The 27,786-nt window shown below is 35.1% G+C and overlaps 5 protein-coding genes and 1 pseudogene across 5 annotated transcripts; 3 read left to right on the top strand and 3 right to left on the bottom strand.

Annotated features, from left to right (window-relative positions):
* Positions 1-53: 53 nt before the first annotated feature.
* On the bottom strand, positions 54-483 carry LOC139885535 (protein MAINTENANCE OF MERISTEMS-like; the record flags this gene model as incomplete). The annotated part of the gene is made up of 1 exon (XM_071869288.1): positions 54-483. A coding segment is annotated over exon 1 (430 nt), but the record flags the coding sequence as incomplete, so codon positions are not given.
* Positions 484-3,912: 3,429 nt separating this feature from the next.
* Positions 3,913-7,523, top strand: LOC139885534 (uncharacterized protein At2g33490-like). The gene is given in 12 exon segments (XM_071869287.1): positions 3,913-4,047; positions 4,338-4,410; positions 4,605-4,679; positions 5,144-5,205; positions 5,315-5,383; positions 5,640-5,668; positions 5,747-5,868; positions 5,871-5,953; positions 6,101-6,352; positions 6,433-6,486; positions 6,568-7,305; positions 7,308-7,523. Coding segments are annotated over 12 exon segments (1,908 nt in total).
* A 400-nt stretch (positions 7,524-7,923) lies between these two features.
* Positions 7,924-10,136, top strand: LOC139885533 (probable inactive shikimate kinase like 1, chloroplastic). The gene is given in 11 exon segments (XM_071869286.1): positions 7,924-8,209; positions 8,365-8,411; positions 8,515-8,569; positions 8,655-8,727; positions 8,835-8,845; positions 8,848-8,921; positions 9,022-9,104; positions 9,194-9,317; positions 9,409-9,487; positions 9,581-9,651; positions 10,068-10,136. Coding segments are annotated over 11 exon segments (972 nt in total).
* A 2,460-nt stretch (positions 10,137-12,596) lies between these two features.
* LOC139885532 (uncharacterized) lies at positions 12,597-15,247 on the top strand. Its single transcript, XM_071869285.1, has 5 exons — positions 12,597-13,811; positions 13,914-14,159; positions 14,285-14,365; positions 14,557-14,988; positions 15,197-15,247. The coding sequence occupies exons 1-5, from the start codon at positions 12,597-12,599 to the stop codon at positions 15,245-15,247; spliced, it is 2,025 nt and encodes a 674-aa protein (XP_071725386.1).
* A 2,122-nt stretch (positions 15,248-17,369) lies between these two features.
* LOC139885531 (phytyl ester synthase 2, chloroplastic-like) lies at positions 17,370-21,578 on the bottom strand. The gene is made up of 14 exons (XM_071869284.1): positions 21,158-21,578; positions 20,641-20,692; positions 20,360-20,415; positions 20,115-20,273; positions 19,927-20,031; positions 19,725-19,828; positions 19,380-19,501; positions 19,185-19,293; positions 18,961-19,091; positions 18,424-18,793; positions 18,187-18,300; positions 18,014-18,099; positions 17,687-17,796; positions 17,370-17,560 (listed from the first exon to the last, which is right to left on the bottom strand). Exons 1-14 carry the CDS (start codon positions 21,576-21,578, stop codon positions 17,370-17,372), a joined length of 2,130 nt encoding a protein of 709 aa, XP_071725385.1.
* A 1,234-nt stretch (positions 21,579-22,812) lies between these two features.
* Positions 22,813-26,315, bottom strand: LOC139885530 (phytyl ester synthase 2, chloroplastic-like; annotated as a pseudogene).
* Between the last annotated feature and the right edge of the window lie 1,471 nt (positions 26,316-27,786).

Raw genomic sequence — 27,786 nt, 5'->3', positions numbered from 1 at the left:
AGAGCGGAAAGCGGTCCTCCCATCCCTTTCCGGAACAAAGCCCAACAGCCTACGGAGATAGCCGGCGATGTCGGCGGGATAGGACTCTCTATCCGTAACGGGCAAACCATCAGTACGCAGACCCAGTAATACCTCCACATCTTCGAGCGTGATGGTGGCATCGCCTACGCATAGGTGGAAACTGTGAGTTTCGGGCCTCCAACGTTCGGCGAGTGCTGTCAGGAGATGATGGCCATACTCCATATAACCTACGGTCGAAACTAACCCAAACCCCATCATCTCTATAAACTCATCCACCCGAGGTATGAGGTAGATGGCTTCCCGCCTACACTCCCAAAAAAATACGTCGGCTCTCCGAACGATTAGCGCCCTATCACACTGCTCGTCCGATAAATAAATATGCAGCGATCTATGCTGCGGCTGAAACCATAATAGATCTTCCTCCTTAAGTCCCTGAGGAATCCATGAAGATCTCTGCGCCATAACCTGTGAAAAACAAAATTATTTATACGGGTTATTCAGAATAATTTATTATTAAAATTAAATATTGATATTGATTATTCAACATAATTTTTTATTAATTTTACATATTTATTTTAAAGAGATTATTAATTAAATATATTTTTTGACCAATTGTATACATTTCAAATTATTTAAATAGACTAAAATTACGGATTTATTCAATCTGATTTTTTATTTATAAAATTTATAATTTATAAAATTGGACCGAAAAAAAATCTGACGGGAAAAATTGAACCTAAAAAATGCACAGGAAAATCGGACCGGGAAAATCGGACCTGAAAAATCGGACGGGAAAATTGAATTGGAAAAATCAGACCGGGAAAATCGAAGTCGAAAATCGGACCGGAAAATCAAACCGGAAAAATCGGTCCAAAAATTCAAACCGGAAAAATCGGTCCATAAATCCGACCGGAAATCGCACCAAAAAATCGGAAACAAATTTTGAACCAAAAATCAAACCGGTTTGGTCATACAATTCTAATCGAAAAAACTGAAACGGAAAAATCAAAAAACAAACTTTCACACCCGAATAACCATAAAAAACTCAACAATACATAAAACAAATCCGAAAACAACTCTCAATTGAAGAATTTTCGGAAAAATATTAACTACATTGATTTAACAAGCTAAATTGGGACCGAATTTTAAAAAAAAAAAACCTGAATATATGTATTTTTCCGAGTAGTATACGAGAGTGAGGAAAAAAAGAATCTTTCCGGCGATCCTATAGATTGATAAAAATTTAAAATCTGTATGTTATTTGGAGAAGAAGAAGGGTGACGGAGAAGAAGAAGGAAGAAAGACGCAGATCTGGTTTTTAAATTTTTTTTTCCCGGTTTTGACAAACCCGGGTCAACCATTCTCTGCATGATCGCCACGTGTCACGCTCCCCTTTATCCCGTGTTCACCAAACCCGAGAATGGGTTTTCCCGTGTCTCGTACCGGTTTTGACAAATCCGAGATTCACTAATTGCTTAATTAGCACTAATCTCCCATTATTGACGAATCCGGGAATGGTGGATTCGTCTACCGCAAGCCAAAAGCTCATTTTTCCGTCCACCTATTAAGACTAGATATCATTTTTATAATTTTCCGTGAAAAGTACAATAAATTTTCATTATTTTATGTAGAATGCAATAATTTTTTAGGAAAAAAAATGTCTTGTAAATAGTAAGAGCAATATTTGATTGATTAAAATGAATGAAAGTTAAAATAATTATACTTAGCTTTTTAATATAAAATCACCATCATAAATTAATAATCCTATTTTATTTTGATTTAATTAGTTCTTTAATAATAAAATAGTTTTGATTAGTTTCATTAGAAATTTGGATTCAAGAGGTCGAAACTCCAATATAGTGTTATGCTTTAGCCCTTAAATAAGAATGTGTTAGGGTCTGTTTGTTTGGACTTAATGGATCTTAATACACCTCTTAATTTTAATGATTCAGATTTTGTCCCATTAAGAGTGTTTGTTTTTTTATTAAAAAAATCACTTATTATCTCTGAAAGGATCTTATCACTTAATAGAATTCAGATGTTAGTTAATCACCATAATTAATTAGTTAAAATATTTTTTTATTTTCTTCCTAAACCTACAACACGTCTCTCATATTTCACTTTACAAACCCCTTTTTTTCATTCTCTCGACAATTGAAAAGCTGTCAGAGACTTGCTTTCAATCTCTACCTTTATACAATCCTAAATACCCCACCCTCTCCAATATGACGAAGCTCTAAATCGGAAACTATATCAATTTTATTATTGAATTTTTTTTGTGTAATTATTTAATATAATCATTTTTTAAAGAAAAAATTATAATTGAGATGTATTCAGATTTTTAAAAAACAAACAGTTTTAATAAATCTCTATTCAGATTCAGATATCACATCTTAATATTTATATGTGTATTCAGATTCAGACATTTTAATCTTAAAAAAACAAATACACCCTTAATTTGGAATAGTATTTATAATATATTTCGTTTTAATTTGAACATTTTTAAAATATTTATTTTTTATTCAAATGATAAAAAATTTAAAATATCTAAAACAGGATAAAACATGCTTCAAAGTTCAAACACAAAACGAATTCATCATTATTTTTATTTTGATACAATTTTTCAATTTTTATACAAAAAGATTATCCTTTCCTTATCATTCCTATTTCCCAAAAGGAAAAAATATCTAAACCAACTTTTGTTTGTATTTGTAATATCAGCTGTCAATCATCAATCATTTTGACTTTGACTTTGCCACGTCATAACTATCCAAACAAAGCTTTGAAAAGTTCAATCCTACATCAGCACCTTGCAATAGCAAACGTACAACCTTCTACACTGTCACTCAAATCCAACGGCCGATATTCAGATCAAAAGCATGAACCTCGAAATTACCTGATTACCCTTACAAGCACGTGTCTGTCTAGCCCAAAAAATGTTTTATTTTATTTTGAATTCGTTATTATCATATTTTTTAAGATCAAAATAAATGAGTTGTATTAATCGTCTATGTTATTTTAAGAGTTTGACAATGGACATTTTCATTATTTTTTAAGTTTGCGATATAATGGGATGGACGATTGTTTACTCTTAAAATACAGATAAAACTGTAGGAATTAAAAAAAATGAAATTTTTTTGGCTTAATTTATTTTATTTTTTAAATGAGTTACTTTTAATATACTCCTAAATTTTTTCAATTTTTAAAAAATAATTATATTAAACTTTTCATTTTTTATGAAGAAAATATAAAATTAGATATTTTGAAAACATGAAAAGTATACGAAAATTACTTATTCATAATTTTAAAAATATACGAAAATTATTTTTCAAAAATAACCATTTTAAAAGTCGAAACAAACGGAACTTTAATCTCAAACTCCCCCTATCATAATTTCCTATATTGAATTCCTTATTCAATATTTTTTATCCGTCTATTATTATTACCGAATATTCTTACCGATCAACTTTAAATATAGTATAATAAAATTATACTTGATCGACTTAAAATGTCATTTTATATTTTATGTAATTTTTTCAATCTTATTATATGCTATTAATTTCAATATAAATATTTATGATTTTAAAATAATAATAATTATATATGTAATTTTTTTTTTATTAATAATTTTTTAAGATTCATAAAGACTTGAAATGATCCGAACGGACGGAGGGAGCAAATAAAATTATTATTTTCTTGACCGAAAATTCTAACAAACCTGCTTCAATGCCGTTGAAAACATCATCGAACTGATCTTTTCTTCATCATTTCAATTTCTCAAGCTCAGTCCAGTATATATTCATTCATTAATATATATATACATATCTATATATATATATAATTCGAGCTTTTGTTCAATTCAGCATCAATTAGGGTTCTGTTCATCGGAAAATGAAGTCTTCGTTTGGGAAGCTACGAAGATTTGCTACACTTCATCATCACAAAAGCGGAAACGAACATGGAAAAGACAAAATCGACATTTTAGAACAATCAGTGCTCTTGGATGACCTCTCTGAAGCTGCTGAGGTAACTCGATTCTGCCAATTATATATATAAAACGTTTTAATCAGGCAATTCTTCGTCTAATTTGGATTAATTGAGCTGTAATTGGAATTGTTAAGTAATTCGATTCATTGTTTTCGGCTCTGAATTGTTCCAATTTAATGAAGTATTGCATCAAGAGATCAAAAATCACTGTTATTGAAGTGTAAATTAGGAAGTTAGTGTATAATCGGGCATTTGCTGAGTGTCAAATTGTTGCCCTGCTTGAATTTCTATGATTATTGTTTCCTGATTTTGATTTCTTCACCTCTTAGGAAATGCAAAACATGAGAAATTGCTACGACGCCTTACTTTCAGCGGCTGCTGCCACCGCAAACAGCGCTTACGGTAAATGAAACCTCGTCTTTTGTCTAATTTTTGAATGGTAGCTGAGGTTGCTCTACTACTGTAGTTTGAAATTTATTTGCTGGCATTAGTTGTTTTACATTAGGCTCGATGTCAATGTTTATTTCAGTGGAATTCTTACAACTTTATGTCGTGGCTATTTCTGTATTTACACATTTGATCTTTTGGTGTTTCAGAATTCTCAGAGTCTTTGAAGGAAATGGGTACATGTCTGTTAGAGAAATCCTCATTGCACGATGATGAAGAAAGTGGTATGCCAATCCCTTCCTGAATGAAACAGAAAAGATTCACTAGGCACTCATGCTCAATAACTGATAGGATGAAACTTTTTTGTTTTAATTTACACACATCTGCTTTTCTTCTTGGGTAATAATTCGTTGTCGGAGTCAAGAGATGCAAAAGTTTTGAAAACATGCTGTCCCACCTTGTTAGTGATTAAGCTTAGGTGTTGTTGGTTTAAATTTGAAAACCTCGGGTAATCAACATTTGTGATATGCTTGTGAATTGAATTTATACCTTGTTTTCATTTTCTAGTATTCTTTATGGAGCTTAATTTGTCCTGTCAGTTAGTCTTCAAGAGAGTTACAATGCTCTCTCTTCTCTTGGACGACTAACTGACTATATTTTTATACTATGATGGTTAGCATGTCATTATGAGATAAAATATAATCAGCTAGACGTGACTTCTGTGCTAATTAGCTGTGGTTCGTTGCAGGAAGAGCTTTGGAAATGCTGGGTAAGGCACAGTTTGAACTTCAGAAAAGTGTTGATAGATATGTGAGTAGCTATTGTCATCTTGTTATGTCTAAAATTTCTGATATGAGCTTCTTGAAGTGCCATTCAGCTCCACATCCTAATTTTGTTTTGTATTATTTTCCAAATTCAGCGATCTCATATCTTCTTGACAATTACGAATCCATCAGAGTCTCTTCTCAATGAACTTCGGACAGTTGAGGTATGTTTTCCAAGCACCATTTCCAAATGTTGGGTTTTGATGGTCACTGGATGATGTTGTGTCCTTGGTGGCAGTCTAAATCATTACTAAACCAAGAAGCACAACCTTTCAGTAGCAGCAATAGGATTTATTTTGGATAGATTTTTGTTATCATCTTGAATTTGCATGAATCATGATACACATTGAAAATACTTGATACTTTTATCATTTATTTATATTGTTAATTATGCTTATAGCTTGCTTATCAATGCAACAGGATATGAAGCGACATTGTGATGAGAAGAGGTATGTTCCCTTTGTTTAGCATGTCTTCTTCTCGTTGCTTGTAGTGAAGTCTTCTGACTTTGGACATATCATCTTCAGAAACCTATATGAATTCATGAAGGTTCAGCAAAAAGAGAAAGGAAAGTCAAAAGGAGGAAAAGGTGAAACCGTTACTTTCCAGGAATTACAAACAGCTCATGAAGCATATAATGAAGAGGCCACTTTTGTGTTTTTCGGTTGAAGTCTTTGAAACAGGGGCAGTCCCGAAGCCTTCTTACGCAAGTTGCCCGTCACCATGCGGCTCAGGTTTCTTTCTTTTACTATCATTATTTCTTTCTTTGGCTCCTTTCTAATGTAATGGTCCTAGAATTTTTCAGATTTATATAAACTTCTTTGTTTCTCGAGTAGGATTATTCACATATAATTTTTCCTTTCTGTTATTTTTTTGGACAGTTGAATTTCTTTCGAAAGGGACTCAAGTCACTCGAGGCAGTTGAACCCCACATAAAACAGGTCACTGAACAACACCACATTGATTACCAATTTCAAGGACTGGAAGATGATGATGGGGATTATGAGGATGACGACGACGACGACGGCCATGAGGACAGTTATGATGCTAATGAAGGAGAGTTAAGTTTTGACTACAGAAGGAATAAACGGGGGCTTGATGCTGTTCCCACATCTGCTAATTCAAAAATGGAGGTGAGAGTGTATTTATTGCAAATGTATTGTATCTTCTAAATTGTAACTTGTGTTTATGATATGGAGACATCTTATTTCAGGTGGATGAAATGGAAATTTCATTTCCCCGAGTATCGACCACGGAAAACGCCGAGGTATGATTAAGCATGAATACACACTACGCTGCTTTATTTCTTGGCGTACACGAATGGTATTCTTAAAATTTCTGCATGCAGATTAACCAAGACCAAAGCCAATTCGAACAACAACCCTCAATTAGAGAACCTAGAGTTGGCAGCTACTCAGCCCCACTTTTTCCGGTGAAGAAAATCGAGCCATCTGATAAAATAAAACAAAGGCAACAGTCTTTTACACGAAAGACGAGCACGCACGTCCTGCCGACGCCGAACAACGCAAAGGTCACAGCCGTACCCCCAAGATCGAGTCTGTCAGCACTTCCAACGAGGCCGACTAATTTGAGCGGACGTACACCACATCTATGGCACTCTTCTCCATTAGAACCGAAGAAATTGACGAAGAAAGATTCCGGCGACGGTCACTTGTCCGTACTAAAGGAGAACAACAATAACAAACTCGAAAGTGCTCCTCTACCTCCACCTCCGTCCGACGGGCCCCACCAGGATACCTATAGTAGTGCAGCATCCGATTCTAAGAAACTCAAAAGGCAAGCTTCCTCAGGTCCTTTAACGAGTAAACCATTCCAACAACAACAGCAAATATCTTCTCGGAATCCTCCGTCGACATCTCCTAAAGTATCTCTGACTGCTTCGCCTCCCAAGGCGGCGCCTTCCTCTTTTGTTTCTTCTCCAAGAATTAACGAGCTCCATGAACTTCCGAGGCCTCCTCCAGCAAAATCATCTCCAAGTTTGGTCGGACACTCGGCGCCGCTAGTCTATCGGAATCAAGAGTCGAAAATTCCAAACGCAACCGCGTCTCCGCTGCCGACTCCACCCGACCGCTCATCGTTCCTCGTAGTTTCTCGATACCTTCAAATAGTCAAAGAGCCATGGCATTACATGTATCCAAGCTTTTAGAGACGCCGAAAGCTTCATCGGAGAAACCTAAGGATCTCGAATCTCCGCCGTTAACTCCGATCGCCCTTACGAGTATAAAGCTCGTAACTGTTTCCGAAGCTTCCTCTCAGTCTACAAGTCATAGGAGAGAAGAATGATGAAGATGATGATTCTGCACATTATAATATATTCGAAGCTATTCTCTCAAAGTTGGAACCTTTTCAATTTAGGTTCATTGATTCATGTTGAATAGTTCATTTCATATTACTAGATTTATAATATAGTATATGAAATATGTCCACCATTTATGCCAATACACGTTGCACATAGAATCACAGTAGCAATTTCAGTCACTTAATATTCTTTTGGATCGTATCGGCCTGAAATCTGAATTCGAAATAATATTTTATGCGCTCAATTTCGATCATAGTCGTAGATATTATCTGTATCAGTCGGTGGGAATTATTGATTGTATTGCGATATGTATTCCGATACGGGTTTAATTCAAGTAAACCATTTGAACTTTGTTCGGTCTAATTGGACCGGTTCAACCAATTTATGAAAATTACAGAGCGCCTGGCTCGCTTTCATTATTTTACAGATGAACTGTGTTTTGAGGCTCAAAGATTGAAGAAGAGACGAACGGATAAACTAGAATTTTCTTCTTCTATGGAGCTAACCTCTACCTGTATTAACCGCCAATTTCACTATCCGTTACTCTCTCAGAAGTTCCAACAAAGCAAGTTCTCGTACTCATTTCAGTTCGTTAAGCTCAGACATGACAAAGCTGTTCGAAATCCTCATGTGTCTACTTTCTGTCTCGCTAATGACAGTACTAAATCAAGTAAGTTCGGAAAAAGGTTTACTTGGGTTTGATCAAAATTTTTTCTTTTTTGCAATTGGATTGAAATTCGAACATGTAATTGCTAGTTACTTATAAAATTTTCAATTGGGTTGTTCTCAAAACATGTTCTTTCTTTTTCCTTGATTATGTTGTAGATATAGCTACAAAGGTTGTCGTTCCTGATCCTTCTCTCGCACTAAAGGTAACTTATCATTTCTTCTTGTCTTTGGGAAAGTTTCAATTTTTAGCGTTTCCAAAGTTGGGATTTTTAATATTAAGATTGTAATGCCCCACTTTTGTTTCAGAAGAAAGCTGGTGATGTGGTTCCTGATCTGAAAGGAACTTCGATTTTTCTTGTGGGTAAGCATAGTTTAATTCAGAAAACTTGAGGAATCAAAGTTTCGTGTACACAATTATATAGCTAATTACAATGTTTCATGTAAAGGGATGAATAGCTCCATCAAAACCAATTTGGGGAAACTTCTGGCCAACACGTTAAGATATTACTATTTCGACAGGTATATATGATATTTGCATAAATATCTATGAATTTTAGTAGATAATGTTTGTTTCTTCAAGATTTCGATATGTTTCTGAACATGTTACGGTTTCTGGGGATTTTCAGCGATAGCTTGGTGAGGATGCTGTTGGTGGCGCAGCTGTAACTAAATCTTTAAGGGAAAGTGATCAGAAAAGTTTCCAGGACTCTGAGGTGAATCTTTCTTAGATATTTTCTTGACCATTTTATTTTTATCTTTGCTTGGGATGAAATCATAGAATGGACTGTCTTATGAATGAAAATCTTTCTGCAGACTGAGGTATTGAAGCAGTTGTCATCCATGGGAAGACTGGTTGTTTGTGCTGGAGACGGTGCAGTTCAGAGTTCGACAAATCTGTACCGATTCTACATTTGAGTTTGATTAATCTTTTATGAATTTGAATTTTCTGTGTGTTTTCTAACTCTCATAAAATACATATATATAGGGCACTTTTAAGGCATGGAATCTCAATTTGGATTGATGTACCTACGGACATGGTAGCCAAGGATGCCATTGTAGACGAGCCTAATCACTCTGAATCACAAGTATGCCATTCTTACAGCTTTTTCGTGTTGTTCTTTGAATTAATGATTTTTTTTTATTCTTTTTGCATTACCTGATTGATAGTGGTTTTGCCTTTTTTGATAAAATGATTATCAGATGTTGACTGAACTATCGGCCAGATACGAAGAAATGAAGGGTGGATATGCAACAGCTGATGCAACTATTTCACTTCAAAGTATGTATCTCTTGACTTTTCTTGCTCAGTATGTAATCCTCTCTAATTTCTGTTTCTGTTTCGGTTTCTAAAGGACTTTTGTTCCTATAACAGGAGTAGCTTCCCAATTGGGATATGATTTCACCGAGTTAGATAAAGTAACGACAGAAGATTTTGCTATGGAGGTGAGTAAAATTTGTGATCATGATACTCTTTCCCCCTCCAACTATGCCATCATTTTACATCTGGAACCTTGAACTAACTAAAGGCACATATGGACCCTTGAACTATCGGACAGTAGTGTACATACTACCTCATCCGTCCCAAAATACTAGTCAATATTTTGCATGTAAAAAATTGACAACTATTGAAACGGAGGTAATATATAGGATCAGGATCCTGCTGACTGTGGCGTGCCATGTCAGATGGGCTTCGTTAGTCTTACATCTGTTATGGTTTGATGGTTCATACATGTCATTAGTTGTTTCCTTCCAAGTTCAAGATATACAAAATGTCTTAGTTCCGATAGAATTCCCTAAAAAAATTTCTTTTTGCGAAGTACATAGTTTGAGACCTTTGTGTTGAATACTTCCATTTCCAGGTTCTGGAGGAGCTAAAGAAACTGATGAGGATGAAGAAGATGTTGGAGGAAGCTGCAAGACCTTTCTAGTTTCTTTCTTACTCGGTCCTTGAATCGTGTAGATAAGAGTCCCGACTTGAGCTGTTGTTGCCCATTCTCAAATCTCAAGTATAATGTATGATTGTATATTCATTTCCATTGAATTATAGATCCAATTTAAGGAATTTCGAAAAAAAAAAACAGCTTGATTCAAACTTCGATATGAATCTATTACGTCTTCTGCAAGCTAATGCCTTTGTTACACAATTTTATGTTACCGAGTTGGTATTTGCTACCGAGTTATGTTACTGAGTTGGTGTTTCTGGCTTAAACTTCCAGTCTTTCATTCAGATTGGTCCGCAACTTTTAACTTCCTTCAATTTGGTCCATTAATTGATGGATCAATTCTCTGACTTATTGACCAGTTGACCGAGTTTTGACTCTTTAGTGTGATTTTGTGGGTGCAAAATTCGTTTCTTTCATAAATTTTACATGTAATATATCAAGAAAATATATGTATTAGTAGTAAATTAAATGCGAAGGTCATCTCGAAAAATATAATACTCCAATGGCACCTTAATTTGATGGCATTTTGGAGCCTTTGGAGGACTGAAAAGCCACACTTTCTTCAGGTATTTTATGAGCAAATGCGGAGTCAGGATTTCGATGATGCGACATTAAAATTTCAAAAGTCCCGTAGTAATAACTATTAAAATTTTAATCATTTATTTATACAATTATTCACTTAAATACATTTTTTGAAAAAAAAAAATCTTATCGGTCGTGACCCATGCTCCGCCCTTTTCGACGAGGGCAATTATAATCCGACCTCCGAGAACGATCATCACATTCAAATTTCCTATATGAGGAGTAAAGCTCACTCATCTGAATTATTTATTTTTTTCTTCAACTATTGTCCATGGATTAATAAAAAAAATAAAAAAATAAAAACTATTGTCCATGGCCACTTGGATCGTGGTTAATTTTATTTATTTTTTGCGAGAAACAATTTATATTTCCTTAACACTTTCAACCTTTAATTATAGAAAGAAAATACAGATTTTGTGGAAAGAAATAATGCAAGAATTTATAGATACACAAGATTTAAATAAAAGAGTACTTAATTTCCTCAATTTCATGAGAATTGCACATCAAAAAATATATTTTTCATGAAAATTATTGCTAGATATACTTTCTAAATTTTAATTTTTTTAATTAAAATAAGAAAGGGTTTAAGGGAATTTTTGAGTTTTAAGTTTAAGAATTACAGTGTAAACAGTAAAAATCAGATTTTTAACAGTGGCTGTGCCTGTTTAAACAGTAAAAATCACATTCATTCACTACAAAAAGGCAGCCTCTTTCCTTTTTCTTCTTCTTCTTCCTCCTTTCATCATCATCAAATCAAAAAACGACCCAAAATTGAAAATTAATAAACTTTTTAACAATCCATCAACACCCATTATCTTAATTTACATTTTGAAATCCATCATATGATCTTAAATTAGTCTTGAGATTAATTACATGGGCAGCAGATCATTCAGATGACTTCTTCTGCACCAGATTCATTGATCATTTCTTCCACTCGGTGCGTGTGTTACTTAATTATGCTTTTGAATTATTCTGTATTTCTGTAAGTATTTATGATCAATACATGTGTTGAACTCAGATTGATTGCTATGATCAAGTTTTCCGTGCTGGGTTTTGCTTAATTTTAGTGGGTTTTTGCTTAATTGAAGTGTTCGAGCTTAAATCAAAATGCTTAATTGCTGATTATGTACATATAACTTTAAGAAAGAAAGTAGAAAATCAATTGATGTGCCTGTTGAAGATGAAGTTCTAAGAAAAATTCGGTGAATGTGTGCCGTTTCGAGCTTTTCCTCGTCTTGTTTCTGTTGTTGGTCGTTCCAAGAATTTGAGCTCCTGACTTTATTGGGTGTATTGGATCAATGGTTGATTTGCATTTCCTTGTTTATGAAGTAGCAGTATATATACTCGCTGATTTTAATGGCATTTTCTCTTATGAATTGAAATCATGCTCGTGTTTTGCATTTTTTGGATTAGTCTAATTAAAGGATTGTTCAAATCTATCCAATTATTTTTGTATCTCTTTCGGCAAACAACTGATTTTGCTTTGTTTCTTCTATGTATCAGGCATTCGAGTTGCTTCTGTTAACAATTATGAAATCTAGTTGCTTGATTGCTTTCTGCTACGGTGGACAGAAGATTTGTGGTATTCGTTTAAGTTTGATTGTTGGTATGTGGTTGGCATTATCTATGCATTCTAGCAACGAAGCAAGTAATGAAATGTGGATGCCATTGGTTGATACATAGCAGCCTTTTCAATCCAAATTAGGTAGTTTCTTTCATAGGAATCTCCCTTGCGGTGGTGTTGAGAAGTTGTGTTATAATTTAATTCTCTTGTAGTTCCAGAAAAGGTAAGTGGCGGGCGTAAATTACAAAGCTCAAAGTTGATAGTACGTCAGCTGCTCATTAATTGTTAAAATTTTAGCAATGGGCTTGCCACACGTGTCCTCGGGCGATAACACCGAGGAAATTGCAGGAGCTTCCTTGGGCTCTTTTTTTCAAAACCCTTCTCGGTTTTCAAGTGTGAGCTATTTAGATGGAAATTTGAATCGATCAGTTGCAGTCTGCAATCCTTTAGGCGATTTTCAGAGAAAAACTTCCTTAGAGCTTTCGAATGTTTCCCGTGAGTCGTCTAGGTTTGTAGGGAAAGTCGATGTTCATGACTTGAAGATCGGCTCAACTGATCATTTTCATTGGTCAACTCCTAAAAGTGGACGGAATGTTCAAAGCCCTGGTTCTAGAATTGTGGGCTTTGGATCTTCTGGGTCAAGTTTTTTAAATCACAGTGACACAGTCGGTGAAATCGAGTCAAGTGGGTCACTTGTAAGGAAGCGGATGTTATCGCCCTTGAGTAATATGCTATTTCCAGATAAATTCAATGGAGATCCTTTGGACATTGGTTCTGACAATTCCCAGGTAAAATCCTCTATTTCGATGGAGAATTATAGAGCTTCCTCAGCGCCAGACAATAAGAAGCCAAATGTTGGTAGCAAAATGAATTTCACTGCACCATCATGGTCCTTGTCTAGTTCTTTGGAGCAGAAGAACGAGCAGTGTGAAAATAATAGAACACAATCTATTTTTTTCAGCGATGGTCCTTTTGTGGGAAAAGAGGATTCCTATCCTCATAATAATTGTGTATACTCGCCTGGGTTTGATCAACTTCAAGTCTCAAATAAGGTAATATCTGAAAGTGTGGCAAAAGCCATAATTGCTAGACAGACGATATCACCTCCACTTTCATTGTCACCTCTTGGACCAAGGTTTTCTGAAAGGATAAAGAATGTAGAAAGGTGGAAGAATGTTACAGATGAAATCGAAGATTATAGCCCGAGATTTATAAACACAGAGAAATCACTTGGCAGTTTTGACACCAGGTTGATCTTTGCTGCTGATGAATCAGAGTTTAAATTTGAGAGCAGATCATTTGAAGATATTGACATTTTGCACAAAAACTTTCACCAATCTTCGCTTGGAAATTCAGCTGGCTCTAATTTGTCTGTCTGTCAAGAATTAGCTAAAACATCTAAGTACTTTAGGTCAACTAGGGGTTTAAGTGGACTCCCAATAAGGAGATCTCTGGTTGGTTCATTTGAGGAATCCTTATTGTCTGGTTGTTTCTTTTCCGGGAATCTCGATAAGGTTTGCATTAATATGTCTTGTTCCATAAATTATATCAAAAATACTTTAGTTCAGTGAGTGAATATGCTCCTTACAGACATCTAATGTTGTTATTCCATGCAGAGAATTGATGGATTTCTTGCTGTACTCAACATTACTGGAGGTCACTTCTCACCTCAATCACAAAAGCTTCCATTTTCTGTCGTCAGTGTAGATGGAGATTCCTATTTATTGTACCATGCATCAGTAAACCTTGCTGGTAATTCTTCATCAAACAATAGCAAAACCCCAAAACTACAAAGAAGCAATAACGATTCACAAAATTTCAAGAGGCGTTTGCGCATTCCTGTGAAAGGGCGAATACAGCTGGTAATTTTACTTCTAACTTAGCATCATCACGTTTCACTTTATGTTGAAGTTGTTATGGTTGCAACTAAATCTTAGGAAGACTTTCATTGTCAGTTATATTGATCATATGGGATTTCTTTTTGCAGATTCTAAGCAATCCAGAAAAGACACCTCTTCATACTTTCTTCTGCAACTATGATTTGAGTGACATGCCGCCTGGTACAAAGGTAAACATCAGATAAAACCATTTCTTGCCTTGCTGAGATTTGGAAACTTTATTTGGAATACGACAAATAACCCCAATCTTAGTACTGGTGGTCAAATTGAAGCCAAAATGTTTTCGTGCAGATAATTTTGTCCAATTTCCTATTTCTTCCCTTCCTATTATTTATATTTTGCGATTTTTCTTTAAATGTAGACATTCTTGCGCCAGAAGATTACCCTAGCCTCTTCAAGCAGTGTCCCTACACGACTGAAACAAGACAAGACAAGTTTGGATTCAACTGATAGACAGAGTGAAAATTCATCATTCTGTCTTGAGAAAGAAATAAGTGGGGAATGTAACAACTCTTGCGGAAAAGGACAAGAATGTGGAATAAAAGCATTAAGTGATTGCTCGAAGGTGAATGAAAGTAAAACTGGCAATGGTGCTTTGCGTTATGCTCTTCATCTTCGTTTTTTATGCCCTTCCGTTAAGAAAAGATCTCGGTTAGTTCAGAAATGTAAATCCCATCCTGTGTCTTTTCCACAAAATCCAAGTCCAGAATTAGACGACGACAGGAGATTCTATTTATACAATGACTTGAGAGTTGTGTTTCCTCAACGCCAGTCAGACACCGATGAAGGGAAGGTATGCGATACATCCTTACAAAAATCGAAGCTTACTGAAAAGTTGAAACTCTTAAATTATTCAAAAACCAAAAATGTGATCGACCATGCATGCATTTCAAAACGTTTTTTCGCATGCTAAGTAGGAAGTTTCTACCTTAGAACTTTTCCACATTCTGGTTTATTTTGTATCTTCACGTAACAATAGTTCTGTTTCTGTCTAATTTCAGCTGAACGTGGAATACCATTTTCCAGAGGATCCGAGATACTTTGAAATCTGAAAACCGTTGCTCCAATGTCTCCGTCGACATCTTTGATGATCGAATCTGTACATAGTGAAATTATCTGTTTCTCATCTCAGAAATGACGCTGACCCTGAATGAAACTTGTACAGATTTACATTTTCTCCAATAATTTGTTTGATGGGTTAAAGTTAAAACATTGTTACTTCCTCATCCGAGGATAAAGTTTCTTGCTTTACTGAATTCGAATGCCATCGCCATAAACTAATGAAAACCTCTTCAATGCTAAGGTCATCAGTAGCCATTAAAGATCACCATCCTGTAGTTCAGTATCGATAAATCTCTCGGAGAAGAAGAGAGCAGAGTTTGCGAGAAGTAGATAGTTGCAGGGAGAGAAACAGAGTAAGAGAGAGAAATTACAGAGAGAGAAACAGAGTAAGAGAGAAAGAAAAGGCGGGAAAAGTTTTGAAATTTCCATTGACCAATTCGTATCTAGATGGGCCTGGGCTTTATAAAATTAATACAGCCCGACTCAAAATTACAACATTACAAAGCCTTTACATTTTAGCCCTTCATTTATTATTTACTCGAATTGATCCCTGATAGAGAGGTATTTTTATTTTTTTTGATGTTAATTGATTAAGTCAAAATGCACAAATTCAAATCGGAAGAAAAAGGGCAACCCTGATGCGCCTGACAAATCAACTCCAATAGTGTCAGCAAGATCAATCAATGAAACGCGGTGATTGATCTTGCTGACACTACTAGATTTGATTTGTGATTCTTGACTTGTACCAACATTTCATGCTTCAATTGGTCCTGCATTATCATTGACAATAACATGTTAGTTATACCAAAACCAGAAATCGATCTTTTTCAATCTCATTCATATCTCCATTTCCAAAGGACCACAATCATGTGATCCTCCACAGTTAGTTCCCTTCCTCGGAAACCAAACAAGGAATAATAGTCTATAAGCATTTAAAAATCATAAATAATCGTTTCGGATTCAGCAGAATTTAAAACGTAATTTCAGCAAAGCAACAGTGACAAACTGGAGTTCGAATGCATTTAGCTCATTTCATTTTCATGTCAACCAAACAGATTATAAAAATTTAGAAAGAAGAATGAATGAAAAGTAATCAGAGAGAGATTACACTACTGGAGTGATGTATTCTTTGCCGGATACGGTATGGAGGAGATCGAAATCGATGATGTGAAGCTCGTGTAGTTTTTGGACTAGCTCAACGACGTTTCGCTCTGATAACCGGATACTCGATTTGACTTCTTGAGCGAACTCGAACAAATTAGGTACAAACACTCAATAAACCTACAACTCGCTATAAAAACCCTCAACAAGCCTACAACTCGCTATAAAAGCTCTCCCAATAACAATAAGCCTACAACTCCGAGAGATCTCTACAAAACTATAACTCGCTTAAAATGCTCAACAAGCCTACAACTCGATATGAACACTCAACAAGCCTACAACTCATTAAAATAATTCAACAAGCCTACATTCTCTATAAACGCTCAACAAGCCTACAACTAGCTAGAATAATTCAACAAGCCTACAACTCGCTATTAACGTTCAACAAGCCTACAACTCGCTATTAACGTTCAACAAGCCTACAACTCGCTATAACCTCTCAACAAGCCTACAACTCGCTATTAACCCTCAACAAGCCTATAACTCGCTATAAATGCTCAACAAGCCTACAACTCGTTAACAATACAGAAGAAGCCTACAACTCGCTGATATAACTCGACAAGCAACTCGCTGAAAGCGCTAAATACGCTTATTCGATCGAATTCAAATTTTACGAAACCAAAACCTATAAATAAAAGAAGGAAAGAAAAGTAATTACTTTTTAGCAGCTTGGGACTCTTCCTCAAGCCATGTTCGTATATGCTTAATGTTGCGTCTGAATATCGAACCCGTGACTACAAATGAGCAACTTTAACCGATTATACTAGAGTTTCGATCCCTCACAAATTCAAATCGAAAATCCCTAAGATGTGCATTCTAGAAATAAATTATCACCCTCGGAATTCGAGAAACGAAAAAGGAACCCTGTCAAATTGTTACTGAGCGAATTTTCACAATACTGTATATTTCTCTGAACGATGAGTTTACAATATTATGCATAGAAAAAGAAGATCAGAAATCAAATGTAGGAACATCTGATGTAAATCCATTTCTTGCCTGGTAAGGTACCCGAGCCACTATGCTTCTGTAAGGATCTTCTTCTCTTTTCTTTTTCAAGTAAGCAATCAATCTCTCAACTTCAGACTTTACATGTATGTACAATTCCTGAACTTTCTCTTTATCCTTTAGTTCTTCTTTCATCCCTACAAATTCAAATTAATTCGTTTTATTATCTTGCATCAATTGAAACCTTTGCATCAAAATACCTTACACCCCAAGTTATTAAAAGAGAATGCAAACTGAAACGATATCATGTGCAATGCTTATACCTGCAGTCTGAATTGGTTTCCCAAAATAATAATAAAATCTGCCAGGAAGTTTTGGTGTTATCCATGGCATGTGTAGGTCTTGGTTTGCCACTTCACCATCTTCAGGGCTCCTACAATTTGACAAACCGAATTGACAAAAGGGCAAGATAAAAAATTCGTTTGTACGTTTTGTGTCTGGAGTATGTTCCATCTTGCTCTCTGAACACTCTTAAAAGTTGTGTTTTTTAGCAAGACGGAGTATGCTCCAAACACTAAACGAATACACACATTATAGAAAAGGCATGATTATGTGATGAAATTTGGCAAAAATGTAAAAATTTAAACTACCTTAAATTCACAGTCTCTTTCCTTAACTCATCTATTTGATCCCTGAAGTATGGATTCTTCATTTGGTCATCATAATCATAAATAAGCTACAAAAAAAAAATGTTTTCGTATAGATATTGCATAATTCCTAATGGGAGAAAGACACCTGACTGAAATAATAGAATGCTACTTACATTAGTAATATCATCTTCTCCGACAACACCAAAAGGTACAATTTTGGCTCCAAATCTAGCTGCCATTCTGATAAATTCAGACTGTTCCGGCCAAAACAACTTGTATTCTTCACCCTGAAATGCATTCCATATATCCATCAGTGTTCCTATTTTCTTACTATAAAAAATAAATATTTTGAGGATGTTTTTGAGCAAGGGATGCTCCAAAGAAATAACGAACGGAGCCTATAATACTACCTTCCTATGAAAAGCTTCCCGAGCACCTCCAGGATACAAAAGGACATGAGATTTTAGATTCAGGAGTCTGTAGAAGTTGAAAGCTGACAATGGTACAGCGCCCATGATTCGGAAAGAGTCAAAATGAGGCCTATCCGGTAAAAGTCCGCTTTTCGTCTTAGAAAAAACCATTGGATGTGACAATCCTCGCATTAGGATATTCCTTTCTGTCAACGCTTGCGATATCATTGGTGTCAATTCAAGCCCCACTAACATATGATACCCTACATACAAGACTGGCCCTTCAGATGGAAGTCCGGCGAGTCCCTTCACGACTTTCCCGTCCTCCAGAGTTGACAGCATCACAGGATTCATCAGAGTAATCAACCATCTGCCAAAAACATAGTAAAATGCTATTCAAAACTGAACACTTCTTTTAGGTAGGTCAGATCAATATAGACTACATTTCCGTTGAGACTTGAGGCTGTCCCTCCCAACAAGTGTCGTCATACTATGCCAAACTTAAGACTTCATAACAACAAAAACTCCAAAACTGACCTGTTTGATTCATATAATTTCTTAAATTCAGATGGTGTTGGTGGTAGGAAATCTGTAATACTGTCTCGTTGTTTTCCACGACGATAAAAACAAGAAGCTTTGATGACTGTTAACATATCAATACCATCTTCCTGTCAAAGTATAACCAAAATCTGCAAATATTATCAACTTTATACATGTGTGTGTAAGCATTTTGTGTGGTAAAGAGAAAGAGATCATCTTACCAAGAATAGAAAATGACCACTTCCAGCGAAATTACGAATTTCACAGTCAGGAAGAATTGAATGTAGCCTTTTAGCTTCTTTTTCACTTGGCAGCAGTTGGTCGCTTCCGCTATAGAAAAGAACATGACATCTAACATGAGATACGTGAAGTGCAAGTTATCCTCTGTAATTGAACATTATGGAAAAGATCGAGACCTGGAGAATATCAAAGTTGGGGCTTTTACAGCATGGAGGTAAGAATTAACTTGTTGTGACGCTGATCGAAGCAATTTCAATTTCCATAGTAAAGTCTCTTTAGGTAATATATCAGCCACATCCTGTGATTTGAATCATTATTTTGTTGTAACATGATTTAACATAAATAGAAAATGAGCAGATATACTTATATATATAAGGATGTTGTAATTGATGGAGAGTCTTGACGCAACCGGTTAAGGTTGCTCCTTTGTGGCATGGATGTTATGGGTTCGAGTCACGGAAACAATAACCTTAGTGCATCGGGGTTTGCCCTTTTTAAGAATGTTTGGAATTGATTCTTACAGCGAGAATGGATGGTATTGCAATAAGATCCGGTGATAGCCCAAATATTTGTTGCAGTATAAGTCCCTTAACCACGTCAATCGTTACTTTCCTTGAAGGATCGCCTTAAAAACGCATTCTCATATCAATTACTACAGGATTTATGAAAAGCTAAAAAGGCAGAGAAAGCTAGAAAACTTGGTGAAGAAGAAAGAAAGCAAACCAGAAAGTAAGTTCAATATGTAAGGGAGAGGAAGTTGGAATTTGTCTGGCATAACTTCTAGAATTGGAATTAGAGTTTGCAATAACGACTTGCCGAAACTTGTAGCTGGTAAAATTAAGAACATGATCTGTTAGATTGTTTGTATTCTAATTGATCTTGTGTGTAGCAAAAGAAATAACTTTTCTCACTTGGGTTGGACAAAATGAGAAGAATATCAATATCTGGGTTACGAGCGGCAACTTGAAGTGCAAGGCATCCTCCAAGAGAATCTCCGACAAGATATATCGGTCTCTTCGGTGCACGAACATTCTCCGATCTCACTGTCTTTTCCACTATGTCCACAAGTTCTGAGAATAACAAAACAATTTAATAGATAAAAGGAGAATAAATCATAAAATACAATAATTGGAAAATTAGATAGATAATTAAGAACCTTGAAATGGCGTCCTACTCTTTACCGGAATATGCAAGCACCATACATCGAAAATCCTTCACTCACGAACAAATTACAAATTCTAAGTTCGATCGATTCCATAGTTTCAAGAAATTAGAATGTTTTAAAACTTGTAAGGGTGTATTCGTTTTTGTGGTTGGGGCTCACTCCATCTTGCTAGACATCCTCAAAAAGTGTCACACTTTTTGGAAAGTGTTTGTAGCAAGACGGAATATGCTACAAACATCAAACAAACACACCGTAAGAAAACATAGACTCACTTTCTCAGTCTATGATGCTGCCTTATGAGTCCAAGTCCAACGCCATCAATCCCTGACGAAAATCACTCAGCAAATTATGAACCTAATTATTCAAAGAAATTAATTTAGCCTAAACTGGCTAAGTTGTTAGATTAGTAAAACAAAAGTACAAAGAATTAAATTGAAAGAATATCCAAAAGAAAAAGTACAAAGCATTAAATTCTATAAGTACTATGATAAGGGCCAACCCTAAAGCTGAAGGGACCACCTTGTTGGGCAAGTTACCTAAAATAATGGCTATTGTCATTGTCATCCCAAGCTAAACAACTTAAAACTATCGAAACACTATCCCAAAATATAACAATAACTGAATCAAGTAAACCTCTTTCAATGAATGAATTGAAAAGGAACAAACTTAAAATGTGCTTTTGCCATATCCCATAGTAAAAATGTGTACTTTTTACCCACCAAAAGGTAAGAATTCAGCACATTTTACCGTGGGATGTAATGCAAGTGCAACATTAATCAAATGACCAACCGGGTAAATAGAGAAGCAGGGGAGAGTTATCGGAGGGAGGTCCACATTCCACCGGAGAGAACCACCGTGGAACATCATCGTCGTCACTGCCACTGGCGCGGTGCTTGACTAGTACCATGGCCTCTTGAAAGTAATCTCTCAAGCTCTTTTTAGGACTCTCTTCTGTATACACGTGGCTCGCACTAGGAGGAGCAGCGACACTATTATATTTATTGTCATCGGCTCCTTCTTCTTGGCGATTCGTTGGAAACGGCGTCGTATTCTCCGTGGTGGTGGTGGTGATTGACACTTCTCCTACGGCAGTGGACAAGGCGAATCTGCGAGTTGGCCTATTGTTGACGGAGGAAGATGACGTCACCGTCAGGTTCCGGCGAGAAATAGCAGAAATGCCGACGGAGAGAAAACAAGTGGAGGTGGCCATGGGATGGGAATTCAGCTGAAGCTTGGAAGTCCAAGTGAACTATATTGTTGTTTGTTTTTGGCTGTTATGTAACTTCTGATGGACTTCGTAAAAGCATTTCACTTTGGAAATACTAAAAATTTAACAAATTCTTTTCCTTATTACCCAAAAAGGAAAAAGTCCAAAATACTTTTAAATGATTAGGCCGAGGAAGAAAAATCTTAATTTGGAATATAGAATATTTTCACCTTTGTCTTAAAATATACTTTTAACCTCGCACTTTCATCCCCTGATCCCATTGATAAAAACGAAATAAAAATGTGTTTGAAAACTTAATAAATATATAATACTATCTTCATATCAAACGTACATGATGTTTTTCATTTTTAAATTCATTTAAATTGACATATATCTACTTAAGATTATAGATTAAATACATATTTATATAACTGAAAAATGCAAAACAAAGTGTATTTTGATACGGAGGGAGTATTGAAAAAGGAAATTAGCAATTCATGTATGAAATATGAAAGTGTCCATATAAATTGTTTGAAATGGTTACTTTGCTTCTGTTTTTCTATTTCCTCATGAAATACAAACTCTATTCATGAAAATATTGTGACTTCTATTTTTTATTGATACAAACTCTTTTTAGTTAAATTAAAAAATATCTCTATTTTTTCCTATATGTATATTCATTTGCTGGTTGGATCATGCTCCGTCTTGTTTCAGTCACCGATTATGGTGAACACTCAAAGTACATTTTGGTAGTACTAGCAGGTGAGCAAGATCAATTATGAGAGGATGTCTTGTGACTTGTCATACTCTTGAAATTCGTCTATAGTAACTTTCCCTGTATGTTGTTTGTAATATTATTTTTGGTTAGACATTAATGTAGTAATGCCTTTTGTCTTCAATCATGATAAATTCATTTATCAAAAAAATAATAAGGATAAATTCGTTCTGCTTTCATATTCTTGATAGATTCTGCTTTTCTATAGAACTTGCATAAAATAACAAGTGTATTTTCCCAATCAACTCCGTAGCTACATGCATAGTGATAAAGTAGATACTCTTACTTTTGTTTTGTGTTCGGAGAATGCTCCGGCTTATTGAGTTTTAACTCTGTTGTTGTTTAATTTTCATAAATCAAATTTCAAGTATCATCATCATTAACAAAATACTAGAAAATTTCATTAGTTTTATAGATCTCTCATGTGATCAAATTAAAATAAACAAATTAACAGACTCATGTTTAAAGCTCAAAAGTGGGAAAATCCGATGTGCGGCCGTGAGTGGCCTGATAAGTTAGCCGAGAGACAATGCTCCGATAAGGATCATCTTCTCTTTTCTCTTTGAGGTAATCAATCAATCTCTCAACCTCTGACTTGACTTGTAAGTATAATTCTTGAGCCTTTTCCTTATCCCTTAACTCTTGCTTCAGTCCTTCAACTCATTGAGGCAAAAAGTGAAGTCAAAATGATAAAATTTAAAGAATCTTCAAAGTAACTTCTACATTTACAAAATTTTACATTTTGGCCCCTAAATATTTTTATGGTACAATAAAGACATTACCTGCTGTTTCGATCGGCTTTCCAAAGCAGAAATATAACCGGCCTGGTATTTTTGGCATCAAACCTGGCCAGTGTATTTTCTGGAGGGAGATTTCCCCGTCTTCATCAGTTCTACGGCACGATATATACAAAATATTCTCAGATTCATTTACAGATTACGGAACCAAGAATTTTTTTCAGGGAAAAGAAACAAATACCTCAAGGTTGGAATTTCCTCATTCAGTTGTTCTATAATGTCTCTCACTAAAGGAATCTCTATTTGGTCAGCATAATCGAAAATTACCTGAAAAATGCACAATTTTACGTAAAAGGAAATAAAAACCAAGTCTTGATGCCAACAAGGGCGTTGCCTAATGGTTAGGCATTTTCTGCAAATGGGGAAGCGGACAAAAAAGTAAAACCAAAATCAGACCGTGGCAATGTCATCTTCTCCAACAGCAGCAAAAGGTACAATTTTAGCTCCAAACATGGCTGCCAACCTCACAAACTCGGAATGATCAGGCCAGTGCAACTTGTATTCTTCCCCCTGTGAAAAACAAAACAAAACAAAACAATGGATTTCCTAATCGAACTTCCATTTTTTCAAATTTCAACAGGAATGAAAACTGTAAATAATATTGTAAATAATTGCCTTCAAATGAACACATTCACGCATGCCGCCAGGATATAATAGAACATGGGATTTTGCGGAAAATAATTTGTAGAGGTTTTTTGCAGATACTGGTGTTGCGCCTAAAATCCTAAAGACGTCGTAATTTGAGATAGGAGGCATCCATCCATCTTTGATCACTTTGGAGAACATCATTGTATGTGCAAGTCCTCGAACAAGAATATTTTTCTTTTTCAGGACTCCTAATATGAGTGGGAACAATTCCAATCCTAGTAACATGTGATAGGAAACATACAATACTGGTCCCTGACTAGGAATTCCGGCTAAACCATTCACGACTGTTCCGTCTTCTAGAGTTGACAGCATTACAGGGCTCATTCCTTCAATAAACCACCTAGAATAGATATTAACATATAAGTTATTCACTCCTGACAATTCTAGGAATGCTAAATTAAACCAATTATTCCATGTTTAGCAAGAAATCACCAACCTAGATGCTTCAAATATGTTGTTTGCCTCGTCAGGGGTTGGTGGTAGGAAATCGGAAGCATAATCATGGGATCTACGACGGCGATAGAAACTCGCTCCTTTAATTATGGTCACTAGATCTATACCGTCCTCCTGAAATCAAGTGTTATAAATGAAACGTGCAGGAAAAGTTAAATACTATCAATTCTTATACAACTGATCAAGTAATAATTGACATACATACCAGGAAGAGAAAATGGCCAGAGTTTCTGAAGTTTCGAATCTCGCAATTTTGCAGAACAGCTCGGAGTCGTTTGCCTTCTTCTATACTGGACATCAACTGGTCTTTTCCGCTAAAATGAAAATTCCAACTTAATTTGTAGCTTTCCTTATAATTATATTTTACTACAAAATTTCAAACTTGAGTAAAAAAGGTGGATAGATAGATACCTGCAAAGTACAAGTGTTTGGGCTTTGACGGATCCGAGGTATGAATTGACGAAAGCAGATGCCGAATCTAAGCATCTTCATCTTCCATAGAAATGTTTCCTTGGGTAATATATCAGCCACAACCTGTAAATCAATATTTATATAAGGTTCTATATAAATTAGAAAATGTGATTAACATATATATTATGGATAATTATCCGACGATTTAGATTTTAAAAAAATCTTACGGATAGATAAGATGGTAGTGCAAGAATATCCTGAGGAACTGAAACTTTCTGTCGCAAAAAGAGTCCCCTGATAACATCTTCTGTCCCTTTCCTGACCGGCTCCCCTGAAAGTACGCATTTTATAAAATTTTATTAATTTATCGATATATGATTATATGTAAACGATTTTCAGACATGAAGAATTCATTTTTTACCTGTAAATAAGCTCACTGCGAATGGGAAATGAAGCTGGAGCTGGTCGGGGACAATTTCTAGGAAAGGAAATAAACCTCGTAGCTGTGAATTCCTAAAGGGTGTAGCTGAAAAAACAAACAAATAAATAATTATTTTAGATTAGATTTGCATCTTATAAATAGCTAAGAGGAGGAGATCTGATATGAAACTTGTCACCTGGGTTGGCCAAGATTAGAATAAGATCGATATTTGGATTGTTGGCAGCGACTTGTAATGCAAGGCAACCACCGATAGAGTCTCCGACAAGATAAATCGGTCTATTTGGTGCAAGACTGTTTTCTGATCGTACTTTCTTTTCAACGAGCTTTACGAGGTCTATAGCAATAACCCATGAATCAAACAAGAAATTAAATCTTTAATCCATGTTTATCATTTTATATGCATATACAACATCGGAATTAATTCATCATTTGATCATGCTGTATAAGAACAATACCTATAAATGATGTTCGATCATGGACAGGAATGTGCAAGCACGATATCTCAAAAATCCTTCATGGAAAAAAAATTCAGCTTCTTAATTCGATAGAAAAATTTGCAACTATTTTGGGACGAAAATAATAATAAAGAGCAATAGATGCTCACTCTCCTAGTCTCTGATGTTGCCTTATAAGTCCAAGTCCAACTCCGTCAACTCCTGAAAATGTAATTCTCGCATAGTTAACTGAGTTAGTTTCTATGGAAAAGTTGTCGAGATTGATCTGAACTATCGAAATAAATATATTATTCCTGAATAGAGAAGCCAAGGATGAAAATAAGCGATGCTAGGAAAAGTTTTACCAGGCAAATAGAGAAGCAAAGGAGCATTGTCAATGCGGGTCCCACATTCCACCGGACCGAACCACCGAGGACGGCCATTGTCATCACCGGCTGATGATCTCTCGATCATAACTTTTGCTTCTGTAAAGTAATCTTTCAAGCTCTTCTTCACATTGCTCTCTTCGAGACCCTCCATTTCTACATGCTTCCTCTCAACGTCGGAGCTGCCACCACTCGCAGTCAAGGGCAATGTCGTTTCAGCCGTTGATGAAAATCGGTCATTTGCCGATGACGCGGCGATTAATCGATGAAATGAATGTTTCGCCGCCGGAGAGTTGGCCGAAGGGAAAGCTGAGTAAGTAATGAAGTTTCGACGGTAAATTGGAGTTGTAACTGTTGACGGGAAACAAGCTCCGGTGAGGTTGACCGTCGCCATGAAGCAAAAAGCTCTGTTTTTTACTAGCTTCGAATGTGACAGATTTTGGCCGTTTTGATGTGTCTTAAGATGAAAAAAAAATGGGGTTAATTTTCTTGTACTTTGTTCATAATATTTTGAGCAAAAACAGAGCATATATTTTAATCAATAAATAAATAAAATAAAATTTCCTTAGATAGTTATGAAACTCATCACCTTTTTGTGAAACATTGATATTTTGCTGTGAATAAACCAAACAATGGTCCAACGAATTCACGTAAAATAGATAATCTTGTCCCTCCATCCCATGTGTCTTCAAGAATCAAATGCTCTATTCTTAGATTTGAAAATTTGCAATTCCCAACTTAAAAAAAAATAAATAAAAAAAATAAATAAATTGCAATTCCTAATAAAATTATCGATTTTTTAACCAGTTTAATATTATACTGAATAAATATTTAATAACTTTTGTTTTCATGAAAATATTACATATATTAATGAAAAATAGATTTTTAATTTAAATTTTTTTCATATAAAACTATCGATAATATAAAATCTTTTCAAACTTTGAGTTAAATTTTTATTTACTTTTTATAGATATAAAAATTATTTCCATAAAAATAAAAGATATTAATTGTTTATATGGTGCAATATTATATTCGTTAAAAAAATCGTAAAACAATTATTATTATTATTATTTTAAGGAAGAATACAACTAAGAAAATTAAACTATAACATGTATAGGTATTGAAATACTGATAGAATCTCGAAAAAGAAGAAAAGATAAACCAAAAGACGGAATATTATGCCATATAAAAGATACTTGTTGATTGAAGGTAAAAATTACGAAACCAAGGAATATACCACCTCTCTTAGTCGATTAAGTTTAACGGATGTACCCTTCTACCATTAAAAGTTTTTAGATGACATTAATTTCCATTAAATTATATTACTGACATGTTGAACATCTTACGTAGTATATTTGACCGATCTTACTATGACATGTAGACTATGATATGAAAAACTGCCTCATGATACTTACAAAGCCATCTGGTCATCAACATTCTGAAACGGTCCAGTTTACAAATAAAAGTCAAAAGCCCAATAATAGGCACATTAGGATGTATTTTTCAAGAAAGATCATTTTGATAAAAAATTCTGTATTATCTTGCCGCTCTTTGTGGTATTTTTTTATTCAATTAAACAGGATTCTATTTTAAATTTCACGAGGCACTAATGACAGAAAATATTTCTTCTTTACATGATCAATTAATTCTCAAATTTCGCTTCAAATGATTATGATATTAATTCATTTATCTAATTAATCAAAATAACGTAAAATCAGCGAATGTAATTACATTTTATAAGCCAGCCTCATAATATTTCTATTTCTATCTACAAATATATTTGTAACATCAAATATTTTCTCTCTGTCACTCATTGAATAGCGACAATTTTTTTTTAATAAAATAAGGGAAATTATTATTAGAAG

The sequence above is a fragment of the Rutidosis leptorrhynchoides genome, unplaced genomic scaffold (assembly GCF_046630445.1).
Source record: "Rutidosis leptorrhynchoides isolate AG116_Rl617_1_P2 unplaced genomic scaffold, CSIRO_AGI_Rlap_v1 contig99, whole genome shotgun sequence".
Classification (NCBI taxonomy): domain Eukaryota; kingdom Viridiplantae; phylum Streptophyta; class Magnoliopsida; order Asterales; family Asteraceae; genus Rutidosis; species Rutidosis leptorrhynchoides.
Note: the sequence above shows the minus strand (reverse complement) of the source record. Positions and strands in the feature narration are given on the sequence as shown.